The sequence below is a fragment of the Bombus huntii genome, chromosome 11 (genome assembly GCF_024542735.1).
Source record: "Bombus huntii isolate Logan2020A chromosome 11, iyBomHunt1.1, whole genome shotgun sequence".
NCBI lineage: Eukaryota > Metazoa > Arthropoda > Insecta > Hymenoptera > Apidae > Bombus > Bombus huntii.
The window spans coordinates 3572947-3591844 of NC_066248.1; the positions used below are offsets into that span (position 1 = coordinate 3572947).

Sequence of the window (18898 nt, forward strand, 5' to 3'; positions counted from 1 at the left end):
TTATAATTTCATAACTATGTAAACGTACTAGGAAGGAAACTTGTAGTTACATAGGATATAGTGGTTAAAACCGCCATCTGTAGAATATGTCTTGAACTAATAAATTCGATGTAAAAATGACGGTTGTTATGGAAACTAAACGGTAAAAATTTAATTTAAACGAAGCAAAGAAACGTAAATCGATAAATCTTTGTTGCTTATTATTTTTAGTCGTTTCGAATAAATCTAGTTGAAATTGAGAGAATTACTTTCAAACATTAAATTGTACTAATTATTTAATATAATCTTCGTGGTACATGAAATTTTAATTGCGTTTTATGTTCTATTTCTCGACATGAAAAAAATAAATTGAAACTTTGATAAATAATTACAAATTAAGAACAATATATGTCACGATTCCTTTCTAGTGTGAATAATCGTTCTCTGATTTATACGTATGTTCATAATGTGTTTTATTTACATGTAAAAGGAATGTCAAAGAGGGAAAAATCTGTAACATAAATTATAAATGTAATCCAAGAGTATTGAGTAATCCAAGAGTACAAATCTTGTCTGGTGATTCAGATAAATTTCCTTGTAAATGTAAGAATTTGTCAATTTGTATATATGTATATGTTGTAACCAAAAGTAATATAATATCAACAGTTGCATAGGGATGTATGTATGCACTTTGCGAGTATGCACTTGAATGGGGCATATTTAGGTACATATATATCGGCAAAAGGAATTGACGAGGTTGATCATAAGCCAAGGACGGTTTCTTCGAGATATCTCGTGCCATCTGTTGTTACGAAAGAAACACGAGGCAATGTGGTTATCAGTGAATCGAGCAAGGTTCGTCGTGTTTAAAGTAGACCGAGATACTGGGGCTGACTCGAGCCCCGTTAAGTCCTTGTGACCTTTCGTAGTTTGTGGTGACCTTCACGGGAGGTTGCCCGTGGAACTATTCGTCCGTCCACAATCTACTTGTTCTTCATCTATTTCCTTTCCTGTTGTGGTACATCGTTTCGAGCGGAAGTAAGTGAGTTGTTCGAATTTAAACATTACTTTTTATATCTTGTTTTCGTTTACTATTCTTAAGGAACAATAAACTCCACATGGTTTAATGGAACCGGCAAACCCGTAGTAGCAATCTGGCAATACTTACGTTAGTGCTGTCATTGACCTTCGATAGATTCTTTCAAGGGGCAACGTGTTTCTTTCGAGTATAATATAACTACAACGTTGGCCAGTTAAATACGTAGGAAAATACTTAACGCTCGTAAAATTCCACTTGCTCGCGTAGATCTTGATTTTCGGGAAGTTATTTCAATAATTCGATTCATTTAAGAATTGAATGAAGTATTCGTTTTTTACATTAATATTGAGTTATCTTTATTGCTATATCCTTAGTTTTTTAGTCGATTTTGTATCTTATTTTTTTTAATACGTTTTCAGAAATAAAATATAAAATATTACTTGTATAATTGTTATTAAATTAAAAATGTCAGAAAAATTGTAAAATACATGTAAAAAATTCCACAAAAAGCAGGTGAAAAAAAGACCATTGAAATAATTTTACTATTAAAGTCTAATATATTGTTATTAAATGATTCAAATCCTTTTGTACATCATAATTCCTCTAAAGATAATATTCTATCATCCTGAATCAAAGGTTTAAATTTGTACAAATTTAAGGGTGCAAAAGAGCCAACAAAATGTCAAGAGAACGTGTATCTAGAAGATTTTACCGTATGGACAGCAGTAATGACTTATTAGAATTTATGGATCGTGGATATTCAGCACAGCATGAAAATCGATGGAATTTTGAAGTTGCATGGGAGGCTGCCAATAAGGGTATGCATAATGTACTAAAGCAAAACGTTAATTTATTAATTTGTATTGATTACTCTTCACTATTGCATTTTTAGTTGGTGGTATATACACTGTAATACGTTCCAAAGCTTTTGTATCAACAGAAGAAATGGGAGATCAATATTGTCTTATTGGCCCATACAAAGAAACCTCAGCACGTACTGAAGTAGAGGAAGCTGATTTTCCACATAATAATCCACTGCATTTAGCTGTACAAGCTTTGCGTGATCAAGGATTTAAAGTAAGTTTAAATAACATTCTCTATAAAGTACTCTGAGTACTGTATTTAATTAAAACTTCAATTGTGTAAAGATAAAGTGATAGAAGAGAGTATGTAATGGAGCATGAACAGATTAATCAGACAAAAGTTTGTTGTTTTGACACAAATATACACTTGCAGTTACTGTAATATTTCATTATATACTAAAAATAGCAATTTGGCTAAAGTCCAGGTACAAAGCCAAAATTAATTCAAGGTCAGTTGCCCCTGCAAGTAAATGATGTGGTTACTCCCTGTTTTTCCTTATTTTCAATAAAACCTATGAAAATTAAAAGCAAATGAGATCTATTTTGCCATAAAGTAAAGAGTTCTTATTGAGGTGATAACAGGGACCTGGCTAGTGGATGGAAACCCACAGATCATTCTGTTCGATATTGGAAGTGCAGCATGGAAGTTGGATGAATATAAGCAGGAATTATGGAATACTTGTAATCTTGGCATTCCTCATTTGGATATAGAAGCTAATGATGCAGTTATTCTTGGTTATCTTGTGTGTCAATTTATTTCTGAATTCAGGTGAATTTTACATAACACAAAAATCAATTCTGTCTGATTCATTACTCCCTTAAAAATAAATTTTTATATCTTAGACAAGCTGCCGAAGGGTATTGCGATGTTCCTCCTCGAATCGTGGTTCATTGTCACGAATGGCAAGCCGGTGTTGGTATAATCGCGTTAAGAACCAGACACGTAGACGTTGCTACAGTTTTTACTACTCATGCCACTCTTCTAGGAAGATACTTATGCGCGGGAAAGATTGATTTCTATAATAATTTAGATAAGGTATCGTGGCTGCCTACTTGAATGTAATCTCTTTTGTCAATATTATTTGAACGTATTAATTTCTTTAATTTATCTGTAGTTCAACGTGGACGAAGAAGCAGGAAAGCGTCAAATTTATCATAGATACTGTATGGAACGTGCGGCTACGCATTTAGCGCATATATTCACAACTGTTTCGGACATAACAGGTTTCGAAGCGGAGCATTTACTGAGACGAAAACCTGATATAATCACACCAAATGGGCTCAACGTGAAGAAATTTGCAGCAATTCACGAATTTCAAAATTTACATGCCGTTAGTAAAGAAAAAATACACGAATTTGTGAGGGGTCACTTTTACGGGTATGTAAATTGTAATACAAGATTCACGTAACATTCGTTTTCTGTGTCATAAAATATCTGCATTAAATCACCATTTCAGGCACTATGATTTCGATCTGGATAAAACCTTATACTTTTTTATTGCTGGACGTTACGAGTTTGGAAACAAGGGCGCCGATATATTTATCGAGGCTTTAGCTAGATTGAATCATTACTTAAAAACATCTAGACCTGATATGACCGTCGTGGCTTTCCTTATTTTTCCAGCGCGAACTAATAATTTTAATGTAGAGTCGTTGCGTGGACATGCTGTAAGTGAAATAATCTTAAATCAACGAAGAACTATATCGATTGTCAATATGAGAATTTGCTTTTTCGTTGAAGGTTACCAAATCTTTAAGAGATGCAATTAACGACATACAACAGAAAATAGGAAAGCGAATGTATGAATTGTGTCTTTCTGGTCGTATGCCTGACACGCAAGATCTTTTACAGAAAGAAGATACCATCAAAATTAAACGGTAATATTTGATTGAAATTACAATGATTTCAATTAGAGTTAAAAAAAACATGTTAAAATTATTTCTATCGTTTCAGGTGTTTATATGCCCTACAGAGAAATGGATTGCCTCCGGTTACCACGCACAATGTCGTAGACGACTGGAACGATCCGGTATTAAACGCCATCAGAAGATGCAATCTTTTCAATACAGTCAATGATCGAGTGAAGGTAATCGATTATGATTCGTGGTAATTATGCGGCAATGTGATTAAAACGTTATTATCCCCACTATAATTATACGTAACTGGTATTAATTTCATATCCTAGATAGTATTTCATCCAGAATTCTTATCGTCGACGAATCCATTATTTGGGCTTGATTACGAAGAATTTGTCAGAGGGTGTCACTTAGGTGTCTTTCCGTCGTATTATGAACCTTGGGGGTACACGCCTGCAGAATGTACAGTTATGGGTATTCCCAGTATAACCACAAATCTATCTGGTTTCGGATGTTTCATGCAAGAACACATAGCTGATCCAATGAGTTATGGTATTTATATCGTGGACAGACGATTCATTGGCCTGGAGAACACTGTTCAACAGCTTGCTCATTATATGTTTGATTTTGCACGACTGAGTCGTCGACAACGTATTATTCAAAGAAATCGCACCGAGCGTCTTAGTGATCTCCTTGACTGGAGAAACCTTGGCATCGTAAGTGTATTTATTACTTAAATTTTCATTTACTATTTTCACGTTTCTAGCTTTCTAAGTAAATCGACTAAATACACGATTGTTTTAATAGTACTACCGCCAGGCCAGAATCAAAGCTTTGACAATCGTTTATCCAGAACTCGCTTCTGAATATGCTGAAAGTGGAGTAGGACGTTTCAGTTATCCTAGACCTATTAGTGAACCACCGTCGCCTTCCTCTTCGAGACACACTACTCCTGCTGCGTCGGTTCACGGATCCGACGAAGAAGACGAAGTAGACGAAGAGAAGGAGGTTTGTAATGTTCTATCAATCTCCTACTTCGAATTTTTAAATTTAAAATCTCTGATTGAAACTATTACGTTTTATTACAGCTAGAGGAATTACGCCAACCAACTGGCACATAAATGGTAAAAAGATATGGAAAAATTAGTGGCGAATAATTGTGTATATTAGATGAATACGTGGAGACTTTACGATAGTAGTACCAATAATTTGTTTAATATAGTCTCCCATGAAGAGAATTATTAAATTATATAAGACGGTTCATCATACTTTTTACTTTTACAATTACTCATCATATACTCTTACTCCTTTCACACCGTATAAGAAATATGATCATGACAACATAACAGTATATTACAACAGTATTTACATTACACGACATGCAAAATCATCAGAAACAAGTCTTCCACGAATCTTATTCGCACGTAATGCTCCACTGATCTATCGATGAGATTGTTATCTTTTAAAAATTATATTTAATGTTAAGTATATCCGTATATTTAGCGAGTGTGTTCCTATTGTATAGAGACGGTTATATATTTTTATGAGAATTAGAACAAGAATAAAAGTTCTTTAACATTTTTAGTCATCGAGTCGCTGGGATGAGCAATATTTTCCATCATCCTGTGATGTTCGTTCTTGTTAATACAATGTTTTCTGAAAATAAAGCTTTGAACGTATATTTTAATCGGTTTTCTATTTTTTGGCAAGAGTGCTAAAATTTCTCCAGTTTGTAAGAATTATTATATTATTAATTATCAACATAATATACAAAACAAAGTGCTAAAAAGTTACATTCTTTCACGACGAAATTATTACATTTGGCATTCGCGATTACCAAACTGTCTTGTTTCCTGCAAAAACTTTGAAATAAATATATACACATTAAAGAAACGAGTAGTAACATATTACATAACAATACGTCTTAATATAACAAATACAACAATATACAAAGCCGTTAATCATCTTTGCGATCAATTAAAAGTATTTAAATGTCTTTGATGATTATTACACTGAGAGAGTGAAATTTTGGAATGGTTCATTACCACATAAAGCTGGGTAAATATACGAGGAGATGTATGAGACGAGATTCGACACATTTTCCACCTTTCACGTCCGCTTCCATGATTTTATACGCTAACGTTCATGTATTACAAAAATGCTGACATTGAATATAAAATATTCCTAGTTTCTATAATACATAATGATATATTTAGACGAAATCAACACCTTCACCGCCGAAATCAGTGATTTACATCGATTTTCTAAAACGATAAGATCTACCACGATAGGCAGTTGTGATACATGATAGTAGAGATATTTCAGATTCTAACCGCTATAAGCGACAAAAGGTATTTTTGATTTTCAGCGAATCGACTTCTGTCCGCAAATGATACGCGGGTTAATTCCAACGTTACCTGTGTCGAGACATGTTCGCTGGAAAATATGGAACCAACGAATAGCGAAGGTATTGATCCGTATCATTCAAGAATAATAGTCACCACCGTAAAAAGTCGCTTTTTTCACTAGCAAAAATTACACGATTAAACAATGAAAAATAATATTTTCCCAATCGAGTCATCGATGAAAAGAAAAAGAGGCGATATTATATAAAGTAAAGCAATACTGAATTGCAATTTGTTGTAAGGATCGTCTTTCTTAACCCAGTATCTGATAAATTATGTAATCGAATGAAAACAACTTTAGGCCTATGTCCCCGTGAATGATACTAAAGATATGTTACACGTTTATCAACAAAGAGATTAATGATACATGCCTAAAGAAGCAATAAAACGTTCTCGTAGAGAGTACAAGCGAGTGATACTGGTTAACCTAAATGGCACGTTTTATACATTACATACAATATGGAAACTTTACACAGAGGACAAATGTAATTACAATTTATTAAACGGAGAAACGAATCGCGCGTATTTTCTAATAAACGTTAAAGTCGTTAATAATACGTGTTCGTAATACTTTGATTCCTCGATGCAATTCCTTCCTTTGAAACTTGTAAAGCCCGTTTAGCCCTCGAATTCCAGTATAACCTTTCAACGAAAGTTTACGGTACTTTGTGGAACTTTTGCTTTGTTTGTCTCTCGACGTTATTCGCGTGTAAAAATATTTATAATTTCTATGACAAAATATGCAGTTACTAACGTAGCACAGTTTCCGTGTATCCATCGTAGGCTCGGTTCAAATCAATTCGTCGACGAAAAATGAAACTTCTCGCTGTTACTGTTTTCGCTTATCTCGACAATTACTTGTTTATCTTTTCTTTGCGAAGTAAAATTAGTAGGCGATACTTCCGTTCTATTCGGCGATTATATTCGTTTTAAAGATATAAAATCACATATCCGTCTCCTATCCCTGACAGACACACGGGTAAGTCTACAAAGCCGATACACATTCTTCTTTCATCTAAATGCGTTAATTAGAAACTAGTTACTCTTTTTTTTTTTTCTTTTACTCGAACTGGCAAGTTTACATCGCTCACTGCATACGTTCATTACAGTTTTTCGAAGCTTTTGCAAATATCGGGGGAAGGAAGGGAGACTGCTTTTTAGACCATAGGTACAAACAACCTTTGGTTACATAACAAGAGGACTAATATTATAATATATCGCGCAATGATCGATAAATATATATATATATATAATATATATAATATATATATATATTTGTTTGAAAACTAATCTAAGAGTCTTTAGTTAATTGGCATTTATCGGCGTATGGCCTCAAGATACGAGTAATTTTTCATTTCCCGCTTTCCCTTCCAAACTGGACAGGAAAGATCTCCAAACGCAACATTTCTAGAAACTTGAAAATTGTCGCGTCACATTTCTAGTTGTTTCTAAATTAGCCCGTTCAAACTTTCGCGAATCTTGTATATTTGGTCGCACGAAATCGTTGATAAATATTCTATTAACTTTGGCTAGAAACACCATTCAGTGCACGACACGACTTACGATCAAGGACAAAGTTCATTCAAACTCGTTCAATCGAAAACATAAAGATCCTTTACTTTCAAAAAAAAAAAAAAAAAAAAAGGAGAAAAAAAAACAGAAGCCGATATTGACTTTCAAACGACCAATTCTTTTCGTTGAATCGCCAACCTTCTAACAGCAACGTTTACAATGAAACAACCGTACCGCGTATTAAAAAAAAAAAAAACAGTTCATGCTTAAACTTTTGATCCTGCGCACTCGTGAAACCACTCTCAGAAACAACGAGAGATCGAGGATAAGAATTCAGAACCTGGATCTTAAATACTATCTACCGTGTCTCGATACGCTTTTAGGAAGAGTTTACAGAGATTGAGAGGCGTAGCTTTATGTGCTCGTGTATACGGTACCTGAGGACCGTGTGACGTAGTAGCTGGTGTCCTGATCGTTCGTTTTCTTCTTAGAGAACTAGCGAATGGACGGATTTTACGTATGGCTTGATTGCGTCCCTCCCATTCTCTGTTGCATCATGTTTAGTAGCAACTCGGAGTATTGCTGCATCATGTTAACCACTTTTCCTTGGTCTTGGCCAGCAAGCAGTTCTTGGAATTTGGCGGTGGCTTCGTTCATTGTAACGTTTTCGGGATTGGCGGAACCTTCGTGGCCCTCGCCACCTGAAACCACCAGTCGCAATGTGCGCATCGTCTCGTTTACGGACGATTCGAGGCCGCGCAACATCGTGTCCCTGTCAATGCTCGCTCGAGACGGATCATCCTCGTTATCTATCGTTAAACGTTTGTACAGTTGCACGACATTGTCTGCTGTTCGTGTTAATTCGTCTGCGATTGTATTGCACAGTTGCGTTGACACTGCAAAAAGCGACAGTTTCTTTAATACGCTGCTCGCAAAGGTTTACCGTTAAGAATACGTGCTTAAAAATGCAAACGTTCCGGTACGCGTGAAGAAAAAGAGGTTCGATTCGACCGAACATTTACATTTTTAACGATGCACGTCAGACACAAGCGGATGTTACATGATTTATATTTTCAATGTACAGCATGTAGTACCCGCTTCGCGACATGAAAAAAGGTTGAATGAAATCGTGCAGCGTGCAGGTTACATCAGTTCTAAAATCCGTAATGAGACCATGCTATTGTGATCGAGACCTAGAGACTCGGGTAGAATTCTAACGATGAGAGCTAAATTTTCCAGGTCTATGCAATGAGCTAAATAACAATATCTTCGTGGCTGGTCCTCGAGTGATTTTCTTATGATTGACATGACGCGAAATGTCCCGAACTTCTTCCGTGAATATTTATGTACAACATTTATGTGCAGTATTTACATACTTGTAGAACTTATAGACGAGTTAAATTGGAAAAGCGATCGAATCACCGAAGGCGAAGGGAATTTTCTCCACGATTAATTAAACACATACAAAGCAGAAGGAACGTGGAAAATAATGCGATATCTTGGACTCGAAGATGCAATGACAGTTTGACGCGTTTTATAGTCTCAACTAAAAGCTGCATTATTTTCGTTTCACGACGAAAACGATGCTACGCGTTCTCTCTGAAAACTCTGAACGTCACATGTATAGCACATATATTATATACAGCGACCTACAGACTATTATGTCCTAGTCTGTACTAAGATTCGCGTGAAACGATTCTGTTTGAATGGTTTTCGCCTTGTCATAGCATGATCACTTACAAATTTTTAACAGACTGAAAGATTTATTATTTTCACAGGACAGCATTCTCAATAGGTGTCTTTAGTTTACCTAATGTTTTGTCCGTGCCTACTGCAAGAGTAAAATCCTTGTTAGATTATATTTTCTCAGACGAAAATTAAATAATAAAAACTTAATATCCCAATCGATAGAACGTTCGAGTACGTTTATCTATAATCGTATATCGTATTACAGCTTCTTGCAATCTTGCATGCTTACACTTTGAAAAACGACAAGATGATCGTGAGTTGTGAGAAATACGCGTGCGTGTAAAGGACACGCACATAGACCAAATAAAGGAAAATGAAGATAATCGCGGCACTTACATTCGGCACTGGCTACATCGATGGCACGATCGGTATCTTTAACTGGAAGTTCCTGTGGGCTGGGATCTAATTGATTGCGATTTGTTGTCGACATCCGACTTGCATTCTGTCCCATCGTGTTATTTCCGTTACGACCGTTAGTTATAATCGTCGTCGATCCCGATCTTCTTACCGTTGTACCGGGTAGACTTAAGCTGTAAAAGGAAGCGAGATACATCGACGATGGAATTCCGATTAACGCGTATAAAAAAAACAGAAAAATAGGTTTCAATTTTATTTAACGTACCTAGTCGTGGAGTGGTCGATACTGATGCTTCGAGGTCTCGGTGGAAGCGCCGGTTTTCCACCGTTTCCATTAGAGGAGGTATCTTCCGAACTTGAATCTTCCTGATTACCCACTTGACTTAGATTTACTGCAAAAGAATACGCGTAACACGGTTGAAGCCAATGTATCGGCAGGTAACTCGATTGCTCAAGCTTCGGTTAATATCTGTGACGATAATTACCACTTGAATATGCTCCCTGCATTCCTCTTCTTCTGAGAACGGAAGGCAAATTGCTGTTAGAAGAGGAGTTCGACTTCGCCTGATGATTGATTTTGTTTTGCGAGCTGATCGTCGGCCTCATTAAGCCGCTGATTCTGTTGCTGCCTGTCTGATTGTTCCAACCCCTGTTGTTTCCAGCTCCAACGTCCGATTCCGAGTCACTCTGCAACAATATCGTTGAAACAGAGAACGCATTTCCTACAATTTGACGCGCTTTGACAATTTACTAAAATTGATGCATACCTGATTTAGGACGCCAACGCTGCTGCTCCTTGTCATGTGAGAAGAATGATTCTTCGTGGAACCGTGCCGCGACTGATTCCCGCTATTTGCACTTCCTAGTCCACTTCTCGCCGAAGCGTTCGCGTTCTTATTACCTACTTTTCCTGAAACTATTAGCACCAATTAGCAACAAATTCACCTTACGTAAAGCCATCGTCTATCTATCTTTAGCGATAAAATGCAACACTGCACAGAGCAAATTTCTATCTTAGAGAGAAGTAAGAGCGAAACTGTTCGATACTTTGTATAAAACTGCGATATCGATGATGATATCCGGCAACGTTAACGCTTTTCCAATTCAAACGATCTGAAATTTAATCACCGCGGAGGTTTACGATGCCATCGACATCGGCGTAGACAAAATATCGAACGATCGATTCAAAGTTTCTATATTATAAAAGGGGGTCGTTCCAAAGTAACTTCTAGTAAAATCATACGACCTTGTACCGTGACTTTGACAACTAGTAGAGGGCTGTATCGAACGTATGATGAAGAAGAATGGCAAAAACGAGGAACAACTTTGAAAGGGCAAGACCAAGAGTTGCCCGTCGACGTTCTCCCGGTGCAATTTAGATAATTGTCGTTGGAAAGACCCTCATAGACGTGGCACACAATGAAAGGGTACCTTGTATCGGGCCATGCAGTAACCTATTTGGCGGGCTGACGGAAAGATCACTCAGCGAGCAGGCACGTCGCATGCCACCCCCCTCTTCTTCGCTGTCAAAAACTTTTGACGAGATTCGCCCCCCACTACTGCCAACTGTCGACAACAACACGCACACACATGCACTAAGCTACTTTTTCCCTTAGCTCAAAGATGTTTAATGTGTATTTATAATGATCGTGTCTCTTTTCTATAGAGTTACACTTACCTCTGACTGTTCTTTCTCTTTCTTTTCTTTTCTTTTTTTTTTCTTTTTTTTGTTTTAGCTGGGCTTTACGTCTTTTAAATTTCAAACAACGAAACGTACGGTTTAGGAATTTTCAGAACGTTGAAAGGCAAGCTGCTTTCTCTCTCATTCATGCACATCGCGGAAGCAACGAATTAATCGCGAGACGGTAGATCAACGTACGATTGACCGTCTGGTTAATGAATTATAGCAAATATAAAAATTCGAAAAATCATGACTTTCGTAGGAAAACAAAGATGCAAAATGTATGTGGAGTGCGTGAGATAAATAAAAAAGAGAAATTCCAGTCCAAAGCCGATCGACGTAAGTTCGCACTCCGCGAATGCAAACTATGAGAAATAGTATAGACGCTTGGTAGTGCGTGCACACGGTCAACGCGATCGACTTTGGCACACGAGTATAATTAATAAAATAAGATAAAAATGATCGATAGTGGGACAAGGAAGCGGGATTAAACTACATCGTGAAGACAAAACATGCTGTCGATCACGTGTCATGCCAAACGAAAAATTCGAAAAAATATTCGTAAATGTTCAAACTGAAAAGTACGCGATCGCTATCGTCGCTAACTAAAATGAAAGAAGCGAAATATATTTTCGGTCGGATGGTAGTGATACTATATCGACAGATATAACAAAACTATAAAGAATAACACATTCACATTTAGGATGCGGAAAAGAAAATTATCTTAGACGCAATAAACGATGAGAAACTTTTGTGATCGTGCTGTGCCGAGTGTCGAACGACGGTATTTACACGATTTGCGGTTGTCGTTACACACTCGGGCAAACATTTAACGACTCGTTCCTCGATTTTCTTGCCCGACACGTTCGACTATCCGAGAACGTCGCTATTGGTTTTCTCCTTTCCGCGATTTCTCATGTTTTTCGTTGAGAAAACCCTTGTTTTCTCGTGTTGCGGCGGCTACGTTGCCCCGTGGGCATCGATCGAGATCGATAATCGAGCAGCGAAAATGATCACGGCAGAATGGCACGGTTTCTCGGCATCCAGATAAGAAAAACTGTACTACTACTGCAGCGAACGAAACGAACAGAATGATAGGACAATTTTCTTTCAGGCGAAGTACCTGCGTACAGATGCTTGGATGGTAGAATTGCTTGATTAATGGTGGGCAACGTTTTAGTCCACTTCGTGTGACTTTGGCAGCGCGAGGCTGGCGGCCACATTCGCTTTGGCGAGTTCGTGCAGCTCGAAGCGGACGTGGAGGAACCGCTTTCCATCATCGACTTGTCCATCGCAGACGTGTCCGCGCAATCGCTATCTTCGCCCCCGGAATGGAATCTTATGTCTCGCCTCAGCGAACAAAATCTGCCGTCTCTTTCCGCCTCCAGCTTGGCGAAGTTCTCGCTCGTCTCCTGACAATGCGACATTCGCAGACACTTCTCCTTCATAAGGTATTGCTCCCTTCTCACCAAGTTTTCGAATTCCTTGGAAAGCAACTTAACGGTCCCTTCGATGGCTCGAGTGATTCTGAGATCGACGCTAGCGTCCAAATTGTCGATGCGTTCGTTCGTCGTCAACAGATTCGAAGCGTTTTGCATGCCGGTCGCTTGCAAGTCGCAGGAGACGGCTGTGGGAGGTTCCAGAGAGTCGTAGGTCTCCTGCGTGTCTTTCGTTGGTATCTGATTATCGAAGCAACGATGTCGATTTCTCTCCGCGTGGGAAGAATCTATTTGATCCTCGTCCACGTCGTGGGCTCCATAGCTCTTCGTTTGACAAGAGGAATCGTTTGGATCGAAGGCAAAGTTGTCCATCGGTCCACCCGCGTCGTACGCGATACCTTTGTCGGCCCGACGAGTCTGCAGGCTGTAAAACTTGGTCTTCGAATCTTTATCGTCGCTTGGCTGCAAAGAATAGCTGGAGGGTTGCAACAACTGCTCCATCCTCTTGGAAGCGTGCAAAGACTCGTTCGTATCGGACTTCGCTTCGGCACCGTTTCTGGCTGCTCGTTCCTCCCCGTGAGACTTGTTCGGATAGTTGTCGGAATCGGCGGGCTTCACGCAGGAAGACTGAGACGCCGAGTCTACGTACTTGTTCCAGGCGGGGCGTGCTCTGTTCCGCATGCTCTGCGTTCGAGCCGAGTTGCGTTTAGGTTTCGGTGGTTTGTGAGCCACGAAATCGTTCAGGATCAACATCGATTGCGGCTCCTTTGCAACTTTCAGGCTATTGCTTCGCGACATCGTGTCCGATTTAGTTCCGATTCTCATTTCGACGTTCGTGTCGTTCTGATCGTTGAAATTGAATTCGTAGTAGATGCAGGTTGCCGGCTGCGCGTTGTCCTCCGAATAGCTATTCTCGTTCCTGGCTTGGCTTATTCGCGTGTCCTGCAGCGATTTCGATCTGAATACAGCCCGACAAGACGTTGGATCGTTAGCAGAATTTTCGGTATTACTCGATGGTATCACGGCGTTGTTGGGATTACCGCTGTACGTTTCCGAATTTTGCCTTTTTCGTTTATAGTGGGAATCGAACAGCATCTCCAACGGCGCGGATTTCACTAAAGAGTCCGAGTCGTCGGTCAACACGCTTTCGGTGCTTCGGTGATCGATGTTCTCGTGCAACGGGAACATCTGATAATCGGATTCATCCGTGAGAATGCTTTCGTGACTTCGACCAGCTTGCATCTTTCGGCGGGACAAGAAGAAGCTCGCGCTCGAATGCCTGTCGTTGTCGTAGTGGCTATAATCCAGAATTTCAGCGCTTCCTTTCGAGAAAGACTCGACCGAGGCGTCCGAAAGGATGCTTTCTTGAGAGCCGGTTAGAATTCGTTTCGAGAAAGTCTGATACGTGGAATAGTTTCTCTGAGTGCCTTGTTGATGGTCGATATGCATGTTTATCTGATAATCGCTGACGCATCGTCGAGGTGGATTCTTAAAGTCACCTTCCAGGGAGTCGTCGCTGAAGTTTCCGTTCCCTTCGTCCCCGTCGTCCATCGGGTCGTTTAAGTTTTCTATGTTGCGCTCGTTCATCGCGGGCAAACTCTCGAAAGACTTGGCTATATTTTCCATGTCTTCCTCGTTGTCATCGAGTCCGATAAAGTAACTACACGATCTCCTTTTCTGAGCGAATCTCGCGAATCGGCTAACGTTCTTTTTACACTGTTCCTTTAAGAGCTTTAGCTCTTCACAGACGGGCGATTCCGGCAAAGATTGATTCGGTTTATTCAGCGATAGCTTATACTTTTCAGTTTTCTTTAAGGTTAACGTTAACGGTCGACTAAGAGACGGTTTTGTCTTGTCATTTACGCACGACGTAGTCGGACTTTTGGATAAGCAGTTATCGTTCGGAATATCTAGCTTAAGTGGCGCATTACCCACAACCGATATTTTGTTAACGAGTTGTTGAGGTTTTAACGGGGGCTTTGGATTCGGTATAGGTTTGCAGGGATTGATCGGTTTCGAGTATTGGGTTTGCTGACCGGATTTGTTACCTGTGCTCAATCTATTCGAACGATGATGTTTCTCCGGTATATGGCTGCTTAAGTCGGATATGCTTTGACTGGTTTTTAACGACGATTTATAGCCAACCTGAAAAACCAACGATCAAACTGCAATATCGCCTATGAATCACGCGGTGCCGATAACGTTTCGTTTCGCGGTACTTACGCTTTGCAATTTTCTTCTCGTTTCCTCTATTCTCCTTTGCAACTCTTCGCGCTTCTTCACGACGTCCGAGTCACCTCTCGCTTGCTTCGTTGCGTTCACTACCGCTGCGTTGCGAATCTTGTTGTTGCCGCCGTTATCGCCGTTACCGCTGAGTCTGCAATCGCGCGCGTTCATTTCGTCGACTCTCGAAGAAATCTATTCGCAACGATAAACGATAAGCAATTACCTTCCGTGAAACTGGGAACTGATGCTAGTCGTTTTAACGCTTCTATTCGTAGGCTCTTCGGCACCGCTGAGAGATTCAAAAGCGTTCTTAAGGAACTTTTCACGGTGACTCTGCTTGGCTAGTTGGTCGAATCCCTCTGAACTAGCTTCCGACAACATAGACAGAGGATTTCGCTCGGCACTGGGCGTTGAAGCGCCGCCCTCGGAGTCCGAGTCGTCTTGACTACCAGAAGCGGTTAATTCGCTCGTTCGACCGCTCTCTCCGTTTCTAGGCTTCTTCTGTCTTCTCTGAGACCTGTGAAACATTTTCGGTAATTACTTTTTCGGATAACTTGGCTGTAGAAAATTCGTAAAACGATAAACGCGAGAAAGCGACGTCTCCAACCTTCGAAGTTCTTCGACGTCCATCGCGTTTACGGTGAATTGATTCGACACCGTATCTTCCGGTGCGGGATAATACATCAACCTGTGATGAGATTTCTCTGAACCGGTTGTACCATTCTCTCCCTCTGAATAATCTTCCACGTCTCCGTCGTGCTCGGTACTCTCGTGATCCTATACGATACATAATTAAAATATTTTAGACGCGAACGTTCCTCTTTCCAAACGTCGTTTCACCTACGAGCTATTGTTACTTGATGAAGCGTGAGTTTCGGCTGTTTCGAGACTCTAAGGTTAGGTATATATATATATATATATGTATGTACTTATTACGAGAAATTAAAGCAACCAACACGAGTAACTGAAAAGCTACAAGTATAGGAAGACATGTACAATGATCGTTCTTAAACTCGATATACGTATTTTGGATGTTTTTTTTTTTTTTTGTTTGACTGCGTTACTGATTGGCGATACTTTGCTATAAGTGTGTCGGAGGCGTTAGTGAGATTATACCTCAAATTTAAAGCTGCCAAGACTGCTATCGTCGGTATGATGACGACTCCTTGATTGTCGTGTCAATTCCGTGATATTGCTACCTCTAGTTACAGTCACGTTACCACCGATCACCTATATGTCATCGGTTGAAACAAAATAGAATGAACACAAAACAATCGCGAACAGATAATTTGACGTTACGATGGAAGAAATAAAATAAAATAAAAGAAATCGAGCAGTGTGAAAGCTGACTGGACAAAGTAAACGACAAACGCAAGTATGGTTGGTCCGTTTCTCTCGCGAGCTGCCCGCGATTCGCAAATGCACACTAATAACACTCAGTGGATACGGAGAAATTATTACAATTATTGTGTTACTGGGAATCAGTTAGTACCTGTTTCGTTTCATCTGCTAATTCTCTGTAACTATCTGGGCAAGGTTGAAATACAGTTTCGTCCTCTTCCTAGAACCAGTTATCGATCGTTAGCGTATCGTGAGCACCATTCGAAGAAAAAGAAAAGAAAAGAAAAGGAACGATTCATTGATCCCATTAGGAGGTTCGTTTTAGCGCGGATCGATGCCGAGGTTGATCTCGGAAACGATAAGAGATTGGCGCGCGATCTTTGCCCACGGGTAACGCGTTTCAGAAAACGACCTTACCCTTTTGATGACGATCGTTTCCCTGCGATAATCGCTGCTGCACTTGGTCTCGGTTCCGCTGTCGATCGAACTATCTTTCGAACCGCCGCCTCCGCCACCGCCATCGGAATCGATAGCGCCACGAGGCGGAGGAAACGGTATAACTTCGTCGCTGTCGTACACGGACTTGACCGTTATACCGTCTCCTTGCTGAACCCTTTGCGCCCATCTGCCCTTCGGCAGGTCCACGCCGAGGGGTCTCACGTTCGAACCGAGGACAGCACCTTCGTCCGCGTTCGTCGTGTTTATCTGCTTCTTCGCCCAGAGGGGTAGCTGGCCCACGCTGAATCTGTAGTCCACGCCTACGTTCTGCGACGTTGGGTTCGCGTTCGGATCGAGGAATTCCGGCGGTGGCGAGCCGAAAGTTTCGTTGTCCAGCTGTATGTCGATCCCCGTGCCGTTCACTTGTGACGGCCTTCTGTAACATCGCATTTCCATCCATATCGTGCCATCGATCGCGTTTTTCCTTCGTTCGAAACTATAAGAGGCAAACAACGTAAGGTTCTCTTACTTTCCAGCTCGCATCGCTTGCTGAGCGAGACGCGCCTGCATAGTGACGACCATGTCGCGTGGAACGCGCCACACGAATATACAACCGTCTCCGCTAGCGGACACGAGGTTGCGACAGTCGGGACTGAAGCGCAGCCCTGTCACCAACTCCGAGTGACCGAGCATAGTGGCCATGCATTCGCCGCTATAGTAATCGTACACGCACAACGTCTTATCCGTACACGAGGTAGCTACGTAGATTCCCGATGCGTCTGAAACGTGCAAGTTACGCGGTTTACCACCGTCTATCGATCGTTCCACCAGAGTAGCTCCGACCAAGCGTAAATGTTTGCATTGCCGTTATACTTTGCCTTACCTAGAACCACTTTGATGAGCGATCCGTCTTCGCCGACAGACCCCTTGAACGTTTTACTGTGTTTACCCGTGGCTACGTTGTAAACCCTTATGTTCCTGTCCTGGCAGGCGGTCAAGACGTGTTTCTGTCCAGAATCGACCTCCATATCGTACAGAGTGGTCTTGCCCTGGGCGTTGTGACCCCTGGCGAATTGCGGCATTCCTCCCGGTGTCTGAAACGATCGAAATCTTCGACTACGCTCGCGAAACGACGCTACGAGGCAACGGTGACCGACTTACCGATTGCAGCTGCCTGAAGATGATACTCTTGTCGGCACCGCAGGAGACCATTTGTATCTGATTGCTCTGATTACTCTGATTGAAGAACCTAACGGCAGTGATGGACGAACTATGATCGTCGAGCGTTTGCAAAAAGTTGTATCCTTGATCGACGCTGAACACGTGGATCAGCCTATCCCTGGAGGCACTGGCGAGCAGCCTCGGTGGCTCCGCCGAGTATCGGGAGAACTTGGAATACTCCAGGCAGAGTACTTCGGCGTCGTGCGCCTCGATCAAGCACAGTTCCTCCAACGAGGAGAGATCGTGAATTCGAATATTGCCAGATCGATCACCGGACGCCAAATGTTTCCCGTCCGGGCTCACTCGAATCGATCTGACTCCGTTTCGTCCGTCGTACGATGCGTCGCTCTTTTCGCTCGACCCGGCAGCGGCCAGATCCAGATCTTTCAAGTAAGTCAGCTCCGGATCTATGTAGAGCACTTTGAGCAACTCGTTGCTATAGATGTTTCGCTTGTAGAGCGTGTCGTCCGGAGAGATGTCCTTCTCGAGGTTCCACACGCGGATGGTGTCGTCGCTGGAACAGGTGATGAAACTGCCAGCCGGCATACTGGTCATGGAATCCGATCCTGTGGGATACATCTCGACGCCCCAGATACACGCCGAGTGGTAGAGAAACGAATGGGACTTGCCGACCCGCCTGATGTCCCGCACGTCCCACACGTAGATGCTGTGGTCGTTGTAGACGCAGGTCAGCTTGTTGTTCCGTTCGTCGAACGCCAGCGCGATCGCGTCCGGATACCTCGCGTTCGTCGGATGCTGAGACATGTGACTGCAATTGACAGACGATAGGC

The 18898-nt window shown here is 41.1% G+C and overlaps 2 protein-coding genes across 11 annotated transcripts in view; one reads left to right on the forward strand and one right to left on the reverse strand.

Annotated features, from left to right (window-relative positions):
• Positions 1–459: 459 nt before the first annotated feature.
• On the forward strand, positions 460–5425 carry LOC126870902 (glycogen [starch] synthase). 3 transcript variants are annotated; one of them, XM_050629084.1, is made up of 13 exons: positions 460–582; positions 646–1021; positions 1678–1836; positions 1911–2095; positions 2454–2650; positions 2725–2917; positions 2997–3259; positions 3339–3549; positions 3623–3759; positions 3836–3968; positions 4068–4454; positions 4546–4746; positions 4827–5425. In XM_050629084.1, exons 3-13 carry the CDS (start codon positions 1698–1700, stop codon positions 4857–4859), a joined length of 2079 nt encoding a protein of 692 aa, XP_050485041.1. In that variant the 5' UTR covers positions 460–582; positions 646–1021; positions 1678–1697; the 3' UTR covers positions 4860–5425. The 3 variants fall into 3 exon arrangements, with proteins under 3 accessions (XP_050485041.1, XP_050485042.1, XP_050485040.1); XM_050629085.1 differs by having other exon boundaries at positions 646–1017; positions 1655–1836; XM_050629083.1 differs by having other exon boundaries at positions 461–582; positions 646–1017.
• Positions 5426–5638: 213 nt separating this feature from the next.
• LOC126870893 (mitogen-activated protein kinase-binding protein 1) overlaps positions 5639–18898 on the reverse strand; it is an 81271-nt gene continuing 68011 nt past the window's right edge. For 4 of the 8 annotated variants that reach the window (XM_050629042.1, XM_050629043.1, XM_050629044.1 and 1 more), the window contains 17 exons: positions 18048–18876; positions 17770–17980; positions 17416–17665; positions 16866–17322; positions 16600–16668; positions 16224–16337; positions 15715–15884; positions 15331–15624; positions 15105–15258; positions 12566–15026; positions 11193–11327; positions 10529–10677; positions 10247–10448; positions 10027–10153; positions 9741–9934; positions 9466–9486; positions 5639–8551 (listed from right to left, as the gene is read on the reverse strand). In XM_050629042.1, coding sequence (XP_050484999.1) covers positions 8169–8551; positions 9466–9486; positions 9741–9934; positions 10027–10153; positions 10247–10448; positions 10529–10677; positions 11193–11327; positions 12566–15026; positions 15105–15258; positions 15331–15624; positions 15715–15884; positions 16224–16337; positions 16600–16668; positions 16866–17322; positions 17416–17665; positions 17770–17980; positions 18048–18876 — 6220 coding nt within the window. In that variant the 3' untranslated portion in view covers positions 5639–8168. Of the gene's footprint in view, positions 8552–9395; positions 9487–9740; positions 9935–10026; positions 10154–10246; positions 10449–10528; positions 10678–11192; positions 11328–12565; positions 15027–15104; positions 15259–15330; positions 15625–15714; positions 15885–16223; positions 16338–16599; positions 16669–16865; positions 17323–17415; positions 17666–17769; positions 17981–18047; positions 18877–18898 lie in introns of all 8 variants that reach the window. The other 4 variants (XM_050629050.1, XM_050629047.1, XM_050629049.1 and 1 more) reach the window with 4 other exon arrangements.